General features: G+C 37.2%; 1 protein-coding gene across 1 annotated transcript; it reads right to left on the bottom strand.

Moving 5' to 3' along the window:
• Positions 1-233: 233 nt before the first annotated feature.
• On the bottom strand, positions 234-5,216 carry LOC108702003 (membrane primary amine oxidase). Its single transcript, XM_018237007.2, has 4 exons — positions 3,482-5,216; positions 1,642-1,927; positions 1,382-1,511; positions 234-661 (listed from the first exon to the last, which is right to left on the bottom strand). Exons 1-4 carry the CDS (start codon positions 5,079-5,081, stop codon positions 377-379), a joined length of 2,301 nt encoding a protein of 766 aa, XP_018092496.1. The 5' UTR covers positions 5,082-5,216; the 3' UTR covers positions 234-376.
• Positions 5,217-12,983: the final 7,767 nt, after the last annotated feature.

Raw genomic sequence — 12,983 nt, 5'->3', positions numbered from 1 at the left:
TTCTGGATAAAGCATCTTTCCGTAATTTGTATCTTCATACCTTAATTCTACTAGAAAATCCTTTAAACATTAAATAATCCCAATAGCCAATTTATCTTAGTTTGGATAAAGTACAAGGTGCTCTTTTATTATTACAGAGAAAAAGGAAATAATTGTTAAAAATTTGGATTATTTAGATAAATGGAGTCTATGAGAGATGGCCATTCCATAATTCTGAGCTTTCTGGATAATGGGTTTCTGGATAAGGGATCCCATACCTGTACTAGAAACCCCATTTAGAATACTAAGCCAAAAATGTAATATATATGTGGTGGTATTGTGATGGACGATATTCTTGATGCCTTTAAAAGGGTCACAGATACCTAATCTTTGTTATTTATAAATTTATATAATTACGGAATCCTGCATAAGTGAAAGGTGAAAACTCTGGAGTGCAAGAGGCTGTCTTGGGCAAGCAAGCAAGCGAGTTAACGTCACATGAACTATATTCCTGATCACTTTGGAAATACACCGCATCTGGGGAATAAACTGACGGGTCCAGATCAAAGTAGTTGTAGGGTCTGAGAAAGAAGCCAACGCCATTGCCTGGAGTAGCAGTGTTAGGAAGATCTTCAGAGTGTGGAATGTGAAGAAAACCAGCTGTGATCCAAGCCACAAGGTCCTACAAAAGGATAATAATGTACATTAGAAACTGAGTGCTGAGTGATTACGCCATATGTATGCTGCGTGTACAACAGTGATAGTGTTCTTATAACTCAAACATTTCTATATACTATAGATGTCACTAGACTAATTCCATATATATTGAGAACTCTTTGTAAAGGGTTACAAAACTTAATTTACAAGCTTTACATTTATAGATATATATCCACTAACAAAAAAAAAAAGACTGATGTTGTGTATAATGCAGAGCAGTCTCTTGAAGAGCGCAAAGCATTTGGTCAATTCAGTAAGGTCAAACAGTTCATAAAGATGTCTGTAGAAGGGAGTGAAAGAGTTCACTGTTACATTTATGAGTAAAGCACAGTTCCTATGGAACATCACTTAGCTTTGTGGGTAAAGAGATATATTAAATGATACCAGGGAGAGTTGTCTGTGGCTCTGATGTCTCTACCTGCTATTTTTACTCATCCCATTCTGTGCCCCTCTCTCTCTTTCACCACTGAGCGATTCTCTACTGCCGCTTCTTTCTTCAATGCTCTCTGAGAAGTACCCCCGAGTACCCCAGCTCCTGCTAAAAGGAGCTTCAGCCCGGGATATCAAAAAGTGCCCCCCCCCTCCAAAGTGATTATTATCACGGGTGGGGGGGCACCTAGAATTTGCCATCTCCCAGTAATTGAACCTTTCCCTTTCCTATAACTTTTGTAATGATTTTCCTCACCTCATCTTTGATATTCTCTCCATTAATAAAGTCTAAGAAATTCACAGTAGGAGTCCATGGATCATTCTGGTTATAAATAGAGCTGCTCTGCTGTTCCTCTTCTTTGCGTTTGGTCACTGCCAGCTTATATCTGATAATAAGGAAAAATTAATAACGGCCGTCTACTTACACATGTGCAAAATGTTTCAGTTCTCCATGTTTTTTTTTTACCTACAATGCAGCATTTTTCCAACACATCAAATACAATATTTTCCTCTTACCTGGCCCATCCCATAGCCTCATCAACCGGACTTTCTTCTGGCAAAAATTCACCAGGAAAACTAAATATCTGTATCCTGTAAGTGCGTTGGTGTCCCCACTTGTTGGTGGTGTTGCTGGAGAAGTGAACATAACGGGGCATCCTTGCATTCTGCTCAAAGGCAGCCTGGTTTTCATTTGTGATCACTTCACGCACCACTTTTGGCCTCATTATCTTGGCATCTCTCTGCCATGGCACATTTACAGGATTAAACTTCATATCTTGAGTCATAAAGTAATTTGTGATTCCTGGAAGGAAAACAGGGAACATGAAGACAATGAATAATAAAGAGAATATTAACCTTATATAGAAGTTTTGCTCTATCCAAATGTTGCTGGACCGTAACTTCCAGCATACCTCAAAGTTTCATCCAGGCGTAACACATTATAGGATTTGCAGGGTCAAACTGGTCTACAGGGAAAATCCCTTTAAAGACCCAGATGGTCCAGACCAGCATATGGAGCTTGTAGTCTAACATCAGGTGGTAAAATGAGTGTTTGACAAAGATTTGGACAGCCCTTCCAGGTCAGTTAACCACAAAATACAAGAAAATTGTGCAAAAAGTATTATGTCTGCTCTGAGTACACCTGACCCTATGTCCATTGCAATTCATTAAGCATAAAATACATTCATTCTAATATCAGGTGGTAAGTGAGGATTTAGGCATGGCATATCAAAGGGGATCTGAAATTCATCCTCAAATTCCCCTCCTCACCATCTAATTGTGTAGCCAGAGCATATTCACGATTCCTCTCTCAGCATCTGTTTCTTTTCATTCTGTCTTCATGCTGCAGTTGGGTGTCAGATGAATGATCCAATATATCTTATATGGGGGGACTTCCTTTCCAAGCAGATGAATTAGAGCTCACTTAAATAACTGATTCCACTACAAACAAAATTTAACAAAAAAACTGCCTTTTGCACAAATTCTGCATGTAGAGAGACAGGATTTCTGGTGATTTTAATAAAGTTAGCTCTAATATATGTTCTACACAAAAAGGAGCCCCCTATAAGTTGGGTTTCATCTGACACCCAACTCCTGGATGAAAACAGAATGAGGAGAAACAGACACAGTACAGAATATTTAATTGATTGTATTTAGAAAGTTTCTTATTTCAGTATGCCGAAGCTTATATTACATTTTAATTTTCGCAATAGTTCCTCTTTAATAACAGTGTCCACAAAATGGCACCTGCCTACTTGATGTGATTGTGAATTCCAAAACTAAAAGAAAAAAGATAGAAATAAATTATGTAAGTGAAGGTTTATTTTGATTGACTGACATCATAAAATAGGATTTGGGATTATTTCTTAGGGTAACAGGTCCCCTTTAAAATGAGTGTATACCAATGCAATAAGTTATTTTGTGTTTTTTCATTGTAATGTATTTAAGTCACTTTGCAGATATCTGTATTATTTACAGTAAATGACAGTATAGATAGTATTTCAATAAAAAACAAAACGTAGAATCAGAAGGTTTGACTCCTGTCTCGCTGGATGGTTGGCTTTTGGCTAATAAAATAGAACATCACTATAAATGGCAGAAAATATGTTCCCTTTTCCCTATTTCTTCCCTGTTTTGAAGATTACCTGCTTGAGATCTCTTGGGACCTCCAGTGTGTGTATTGATCAAAAAGAAGGCAGGCTAAAAGTAATTACAAATTGAATGCTAACAGTTCCTTTTCTCTCATAGTTTCTAGTGAAATATTTCTATTAAACTCAGCTTTTTCATTTTCTGACCTCTAATCCTCAGACAGTTAAAACGTTTTAGAGAAGACCAAAGAAATGCAACACAGTCTTACCTCCTACATCCATATCCACTTTGTAATTGACAAAGTGAGTGTGAAGTGTTCCGAGCGTGTGCTTTCCAACCTTTGAGCCATAGTCTAGTCCATCACCAAAGAAGAATGAAGAGCTAATGTATCCAGTGGCATGCATCATGACTTTAATGACCCCATTTTGGTAAAAGACAAAATCCCATACATAATCGTAGTTAATGATAGTAGATATAGTTCTGATCACAAGGACAGTACTGGTAAGTCCTCCATAATACATGTGGTGAATATTAGAATAGTGACGTCTAACGGGTATTCCAGTGTTTTGCTCAAAAATACATATGGCATTTTTGGTAGTCTCAGGAGTCTGAGATTCCATCAGATAGTGAACATCTACATAAGTGGCTTGGTAGGGGCAGTCAACACCCCTTACCAGCTCAAATGAGAATCTTCCAATTCCAAAGCTTCCATCGATGTATCTAGTGATCATACCACCAGGAGAATTAGAGCCATACAATGCAATCGCTTCTTGAGTACTCAGTTCATAGACAATACGTTCATTGGAAAACCTAATGTCGAAAAGCCGCAAGCCAGTATTTACATTCATCCCAAAAGCAAAGCTCCAGTCCAGAAAAGTGACGTGGTTTTTGTTAATGGTAAATCGTGCACCTTGAGGCTGATACTGTAAAGGTGCTCCTGGCAAAACATGCTCTTTGGTCTTCATAGAACCAATGTCATCATCTTGTTGTTGACTATTCAACTTAATAACTGTTACTTTACCCTTAATGTATTGCTGCTCTAGATCAGCCATGTTAGCATAGTACTGTCCATAATAAAATACTTTAGTTACCTTCCACTTTGTAGAATCCATGCTCTTATGGTCAACAAGTATCTCCAATCCAACTGGATATACAGAAAAACAACTACCACTTTTATTTTGAAATAATACAAACCAAGTACTTCTGTCTCCCGACTTGAAACCTCTTGGGGCAGTTGTAAGAGCAACAATGTTTGTCCCATCATAGCCGATAACATCCCTAAGGAAAGTAGGTGCATTAGCAAATTCTTCCTTATAAACCAAGTTGTAAGCATCAATATATTCTTTCCCAATTACAGGCCTTCTATAGTATGGCAGCTTGCCTTTGTACTTCTCTAGTGTAATATCTTTGTGATATTGTGGGTTTGGTAGAGGTCCCACCACAAATTCTGTAATATTAGGGTCTTCTTGGTTTCCAAATAAAACTACAGCAAGTGCCTCCCTTTTTGGCTTGGTACCACCATTTTCTAAATAATTCAGTACCGCTTGTTTTTCTGGATAATTCACATCAATATAGTAGATGCAATTGTCAGATGGGTTTGCTTTGGCTGGATCAACCAGTTCCACATTGAGGTTATTTTGCAGGAACGCAACAACTTGAGAGAACTCGTCTGGGTCCAAATCTGAAAACACAGAGCTGTCTTCTCTTCCATTTTTCTTACCCCCTCTGTGGTGTCGCATATTTTCATGCTGTGAATAAGAGCCACAGGTCTGGTTTGTCTTCTCTGCCCCAAAGAGCATTACACAAACCAATGTCAGTATAGTAGCTAATGCCAGAGCTAGAAGTATAAGCACAATATTCACCTTCATTTTTGCAAAGCTAAAAACAGAGCATTGCTTCTAGAAGATTCTAAGAAACAAATGAAATAGTTCGTCAAAAGGGGCAATTACCTCGCACTATTCTTCCTCTAAGTTTTCTTAAAGCCAGCCTCATGAACCACTAAGAAAAAGCTGTGAGTTGTTTTTAACTCAGAAATTTGTTGGAAGCTATCTTAGAGGAAGGTCAATGGCTTTCCCCAAAGCTTTGCAAATTGTGCTTAAAATGCAAAATGTCTGCCAAAAAAAGGAAAACAGATATTGCTTTATCCAAAGGCATTCAACAAAAACTAAATAAAAATTATGAAATACTGCATAAGTATTATACCAATATAGAAACTATTTTTCTACCTGAAAGGTTATAAAGGAACAAATGAATGAACACAAGAAGAATTATTACAGGACGTCAAGATAAGTCCATATGTAATAAAAGACACCAAGGGGCAGATATTCAAGATATTTAAGGGTCAAATTGTAAATTCAAAGTCGAATTTTCAAGTTGGATATTTGGTCAAAACTCACAAATTCGAATTGGGAACAATCCAAATTCGAATTCAAGATTTATCATACTTGAACTCTGACCTGACTATTCGCCACCTAAAACCTGCCGAGTTAATGTAGAAGTCAATGACAGAGGTCCAGTGACCCATTTGAAGATGATAATAGCATTCCTGACATTTTCAGAGAATAAACTCAATTCGAGTTTAGTCGAATTCGATACAAATTCGATTTGAGTTTTAGGGAATATTCGTTCAAGTTTTTTCTTAAATAACTTCCCATTCGAGGTGTGAGTATATTCAAATTTATTATTCAAATTAGATCCTTTGATAAATCCGCCCCTAAGTTTGCCCTGGGGCAGTAACTCAAAGCAACCAATAAGATGCTTGCTTTTAAATAGGTGACTGGTAAATTCTACCTGCTGATTGGTTACTGTGGGTTACTGTTCCTGGGCAAACGTAGTGTCTTTTATTATATAACTCCCTAAATGTCTAAATCCTGAACTGAATCCAAACCCAAATTTGCAGATGTCAATCAGTAATCAGAAATCTGTTTAGCTTAATCCTATGACCTAAAGTCATGTGATTTGAAGGATTCACATTAAATTCAGCCAGACCCTTGGATTTGGCCAAAATCCAAATGTTGCTGAAAATTTCAGCTGAAGCCTGAACCAGATCTGAAACTTAGGCGCATCCTTAATTAAAATATATTATGAGCACTGCACACTTACTCGCACATTTCAGCACCCAAATCGGCTCTATTTGTTTGCACCCAACTGATAAAATTTGCCCCTCCACGTATGCATGCCAAATGAAGAAATGATTACTATAATTGACCTGTGGGTGTTCTTTCTCTAAGGTAGAGGGAGTGGTTTGTTAAGAAAAAGCATTGCCTGCATCTGTTGTAAGCATGGCCAGACACAATGGCTAAAACAATTCGCATGACTTTGTATATGCTGATCAACTCATATTGGGTGATAACAGAATTCCATTGCTCTTTCCATCAGGGCTATCACTTCCCAAATGACCTTCATCCCGTGACTTCTATTTTATTTCAGAAGATATACACCCTTTTCCAAAATACAACTAAACATTCTTAATTACTATATTGATCAAATTCTGAATTCTGAAAATATATATATTCATCCTTACACCATGCCAGATGTGGCAGAAGTCTTTTCAGGGATGGAAAATGGTCATCGCTCCTGGGCATTGATGATTAATCAATGGGTTATTTTGTAGTTCTGTTATTTTATCATTTAACTGATTTCTTCCACCCCTTTTTTTGCTTTTCCCAAGGAGCACACATTATTTTTTAAAATTACTTTAACATGAAAATCTATGGGAGATGCATTTTCTGAAGAACACCCATATGTTGCTGTGACCGCTGGACTTTTGTTCAGAAATGCTCAAACCATACAGTACATGTGACATTAGTCTAATACGTTTTAATGCCTGTAACCCAGGCTACAATTTTAGAAAACAGGAGACCCTCCAGGTCGACTTCTTAAACTTTCCTTCTACCACTTGGGCTTTCCTTCTTGTGACTCTTGTTTTCTTAACTGCTATATTTAAGAATTTTAAATTTCATAAAATGTTTTATTACTCTTGTGTAACAAAACCAAAAATAACAAATGTTGAACTTGTGCTTATTACTTTTTTGCCAGCTCTTGCAGCCTGGCATTAGTGTCCCATATAGAGGTCTCTCTGATTAGAAACATGATCAGAACCTGCATAGTGAGTCCATTGTCCCACCACTGTTATACAGTGCAGAATACTCATACAACCAGCTAATTCTTTAACAAAACAAACCTCTGAAACTAAACCTAACCAAAAATCACATTCTGTACTTATGTGATTCTCTACTTCCTATCTGGCAAATATACAGTAGTCTTATCTTATCTTTTCTGCCTTCTCTGTTTCCTTGCTTCCCGGGTTCCTTTCCCTGATTAGGTTTCAGGTATCAGGTTTGTTGCTCAGCATGGGCTCAGTGTAATGAATTCAGTTGAACTCCTTCTTCTTCTTATTAAGCCAAATTTGTTAGTATCCAAAATGCTTCAAACAAAGTTTGCCTCAGACTGTTAACCAAACAGGTTGGGCTGACAGGAGACTGGGAAAAAACCTAGTGGGCTTAGGTGGCCCAGACCTGTTCCCCCCTGACACTGTAACCAAAACTAATACTGTTTCAAAGTTTCCAATTTAAACACATACAAATAATTTACATAGAATACACACATAGTTATTTACATAGATTACTGGTTAGCAAAATTAATTAACAAATTCACTCCATCACAGCTGAATACAAAAGCTGTGCCAAAAAGGTGGGTATTAATAAAGACTGAGTGCCCAAACTTTTGCACATGCCTCAATTAACAGTGTTTAAAAGTTGGTGAAAAATAAAATGTTCCTACAGTAGTTGTTTGCTACTTTTAACTTGCGAAATAAACTCATTAAGAGAATTGGGAAAGTATGCACAAGCTTTTGCTTTCAACTGTATATAGTCATATAATTCAGCTTACAAGCTTGTTTTACCAAAGTCAACTCTTCTCATTCTGCCTTAATTACCATGCTCATGTAGAAATCTGCTCTGGATTAGTCACATACCTGGTGCATGTGCCCCTTTCATCATATATCGACTAAGAGTCTTTCTATTCTTTTTGTAGGGATTATTGGCCACTCTTCCTTGAAGATCACTGCTAATTCTGAGATCTTCTCAAGCCACCATGAGTGCAGAATCTGCACAGTTCTTATTTTTTATACATTATTTAGCTTGGTTACAAACTGCAGTTGGGAAATTTCAATAATGCAACCGTCACATCAACACATAAAACCCCCTTAAATGTTTCAAAATATTTTGAAGGTTATTTACATAGTAACCTTCCAATTATGAAGCTTCTTTATAGTCCCCCTAAGGGACTATGTAATAACTATGGCACATGATTATCAACATGATACAGGACACAAATGCTTCTGAATAGGGCAACTTCCCTCCAGGTCAATTTCTCTTTCCTTCTACCACTTGGGCTTTCCTTCTTCTGCAATATTTTAGAAAGTAACGAAAACAAAAAATTTTTTTTTTTTTTGGAAGCAGTAAATGTTTTATTGTTCTTGTAATGAAACTATGTAACAAAACCAAAAATAAAAACAGCATCTCCAATCAGAACTTTTGTGTATTACTTTTTTACTGCAGCCTGGCATTAGTGCCCTGTACAAAGGTCTCTCTGACCAGAAACCTGATCATAACCTGCATAGCGAGTCCTTGAATACTCACACAGCCAGCTTATCATTAAACCAATCAAAGCTCTAAAACTAAACCTTTGAACAAAAATCACATACAGTACTCATGTTTGCTTATCTGGCAAATATACAACAGCCTTATCTTCCTTTATGGCAGGTGCTTTCAATATAATCCCATATATAATCAATTTTATCCTTTAACCAATTAAAGCTCTAAAGCTACACATTTGAACAAAAATCACATGTGACTCTCTCCATATCTGACAAATATACAGCAGCCTTATCTTCCTTTATAGCAGGTAATTTTGATATTAGTCTAAAGGTACAGTAGCAGGTAGGGCCACGTCCACCTTTACCTGAAAGGCTCATTTATATATAATGCACTGCAGCCTGGAGATGCCTGTTTATTTTTTAGGCTAGTGTTGAAATGGAATCTTTTCTGCACTTTCTGTTGCCTTGCTTCCAGGTTCCTTTCCCTGATTAGGTTTCAGGTATCAGGTTTGTTGCTCAGCATGGGCTCAGTTTAAAGGAGAACTAAAGCCTAACTAAAGAAGTAGCTAGAAATGTTGTACATTATGTTTTGTGCTTCTGTACCAGCCCAAGGCAACCACAGCCCTTTAGCAGTAATGATCTGTGACTCCAAAGATGCCCCAGTAGCTCCCCATATTCTTTTCTGCTGATTCACTGCACATGCTCTGTGCTGCTGTCACTTACTGAGCTTAGGGACCCACTCACAATATACAGTACACATAGAATAGAAATGTCACAATATAAGGCTGATTAGTAATTAATACAGATAATTACTACATGGCAGCACAGAAACCAGTGCAATTAGCATCAGAATTTAATATTAGCCCTGTAGCATCAGCTTATATTACAGAATAACCTCATTTTCTGCTTAATAATTTGCGACAACCCCTAAGCTTAGCTTCTCAACAGCTGCTCAGAGCCCACTGAGCATGTGAGACACTTTCCAAGATGGTGACCCCCTGTGACAAGATTGAAGTCCTGAATCATTGCTGCTATTGACAAGCTAAATCTTTAGGCTGGTGCAATACGTTCAGTAGGTAAAATATGAGATTTTTAGCCACATTCAGTTTTAGTGTTTAGTTCTCCTTTAATGAATTCAGTTGAACGCCTTCTTCTTTGTAAGTATCCATGGATGTTCAACTCCTTTCAGGCATAGCCTGTTGTTTGGGTTGCGCTTTAACAGGTTTGATATAAGATCTCTTGCCCCCTTCTGATACACATGGAGGATACTGGAATTCAACCTTTGATATTCGCCTGTAGGTTTCTGGGTTGGTCTGCCACAAATGGAGGTTTCCCTCTTTCTTTCTTTTTCAGTTGTTTTTATTGAACATAGACATTCAGACATATTGCATCATATCAATATCATTGACAAGAGAATCAATACAAATACAAATTCCAACCATTGTAACCATAGTGGTGTAATTAATAACTTATATCTCTCTGCTTGTAACAAAAACAACATATCAGAATATTATAAATTGTGGAAAGTTCTTTCAGACTGCACAAGTCCCCTTCTTTTCATCATAACTTTGGCCTTTGATCATCTCAGGAAGTAGATAGTCAAGGGTTCCAAACAGAGTGGTCCTCCTAGAAGCTGGAACACACACACAGAAGCCAAAGTCACAGATCTGCGGTTTTCCATTGGAGCCAAGTAGCAGGTTCTGTGGCTTGATACCACCTACATAGAGTGACAATACATTGATGTACGTGGCCACTCTCGTGCCAAGTTTAATTTTGCTTAGGGGGCCTATTATAAAATCTTCAAGGCAACACTATCAAAGTATTATATATGTGCAAAGTTGAATGGATAGCCATATAATCATGGAAAAGTAGAGTTCAATTAAATATACATTAAAAATTGTACATACATTTTGAACTTTTTTTCTATCAGCAGTTTGTAGATTATCTAGGTATATGGACCAACGATCTAAAAAGCATTTTCACATTTGTAGATCACCATATTTAACCTAATCGCTTCCTGGAGACAAAGATATATCAGAGATGACAAAATCTGTTGCTTAATTATTAATTTTGGGAGCATAGTTTTCCTTTAACCTCCACGTGGGGGTATGTTTAGGGAGGCCCAAATCATTTAGAGTGAATTTTATTAGGTTGTATTCAGACGAAGTACAGACTGGAATTTCAGTGTAAATGAGTATGTCCCATTCAGGTTTGAGTAGAAAGTATAGTCATTCTTAAAGGGGTTGAGTTCCCTCCATGCATCTACTAAGCCAATGTCTATTAGTGTTGTATTTATTATAGTAGAGATAGATTCAGAATCATTTTTGTTAAAATTCATAGAATTATAACGATCCCTGCAGGCATTTAAAGCTCCATTTAGATCTGCACCTATTGTAATTTGACCCTTGCGATGCTTAGACAAGGAAGTGAAGAACCTATTGTAAAATGCTTGTTGGTTATCTTTTGGGCTGTATACTGATGCTAAGGTAAAGAGCGTTTCCCCTATGGTACATACAATAATTACAAAATGGCCTTGTGGGTCATGTACACACTTCAACAATTTGAAAGGCAAATTTTTGTTTATAAAAATCCCAATCCCTTTCTGTTTTTTCTCAGCAGTAGCCAAAAAGACACGGACATAATCTATGAAAATAATTTGGTATAAATGTTTTGGAAAAGTGCATTTCCTGTAAAATAAAGTACTTGTAGTAGTAGATTTATAGTAGTGAAAGTGCTTCTTGCTTTACATTATGGGGCAGATTTATTAAGGTTCGAGTTGTGTTGAAAGTTGAAAATTTTACTTTTTGAGTAGATTTTTTTGGTCAAAACACACATGTTTGGGTTAAAAAAGTAAGTTGTTTTTTTTAACTCAAATTTCTACGAGATTTATAATACCCTGACTCTGGAAATAGCTTGAATCCTAAAATACACCATATGAAACCTGTTGAGGTCATGTAGGAGTCAATGGCAGAGGTCCCATTTAAAGATGGTAATAGCCTTTTTGATGTTTGAGGTTTTTTTGGAGGGTTTTCCCCAAAAACTGAATTCGAGTTAATCGAGTTTTTTTTTAGCCAAAAAATCAATCAATTTAAGTTTTCGGATCGCTCGCTGATTCAAGTTTTTTCTTCAATTAGAAACCATTTAAGTTGTGAGTTCATTTGAGCTTTATAAAACTCTAAAATTCAACCTTTAATAAATAACCCCAATGTGTAAGAAATGTTGACATGATGATATAAAAAAGTACTTTCCTGGTTCCACTCAGAAGTCCTTAGCAGGCTAGTCCATATCAAAATGCACAGTTGGTAGTCAGTACACAGGCTTTCGGTGCAGCCGTCATTAATTAAATAATGAATAATAATAACTAAAAGGCAAACAATAAAAAATTACAAAAAGGAAGTGATAATCTTAAACTACAAAAAGTTAAAAACCAAAAAAATTTGAGCTGGTGTGCCCGGTTTGGGCTTGAACGAACAGAACTTAGATATCCAAAATGTGGTGATAACATCAGCATGGCCATGAAAACCACAAATTCCACACTCCTGGGAAAGCTTCCTGGTGGCGTTAGCACCGATGTTGTGGTGTCAGGAAGGAGAACATCCTTCCCTTCCCAAGGAAATTGTGTCATAGTGTAACATAAACTAAGCCTAATTAAGCTCCTGTTATCAGACAGAGCAGAGGAACATTTCTTTATCTATAGACTGTAGACTCACAAAGGTCGTGTCGTCGGTGATTTCTCCCACAAAGTTGTCAGTGTGCTCAGTGGTGAAACATTAGATGGGTGGTTTGAGAGCATGGACTGGTGGGTACACTGCGATCAGTGATAATCTGTAGAGTGCGGAGAAGGGCCAGTTTATCATCCACCGAGGGGGACTTGTGCTGTCTGTTATTGTAGTTAAATATAAGCTTAAATGGAAAGCCCCACCGGTATTTGATTTTATGCTGTCTGGGAAGCTGTGTGACAGACAGCATCTCTCTCCTTTGTTGTATAGTGATACTTGCCTAATCGGAGAAAATCTGGTATTGGTATGAGTTGTAATTTAAATCTGTAGCCTGCTGTACTGCCAACATGGCCGCCTCTTTAGTGGCGTAGTAATGGAATCTGAGAATAATATTTAGGGGTGGGTCATTTTCTCTCAATTTTTCTCCCAAGGCTCTGTGTATTCTATCCAAC

The sequence above is a fragment of the Xenopus laevis genome, chromosome 9_10L (genome assembly GCF_017654675.1).
Source record: "Xenopus laevis strain J_2021 chromosome 9_10L, Xenopus_laevis_v10.1, whole genome shotgun sequence".
NCBI classification, from domain to species: domain Eukaryota; kingdom Metazoa; phylum Chordata; class Amphibia; order Anura; family Pipidae; genus Xenopus; species Xenopus laevis.
The sequence above is the reverse complement of the archived record's forward strand: the minus strand, read 5'-3'. Positions and strand labels throughout refer to the sequence as shown.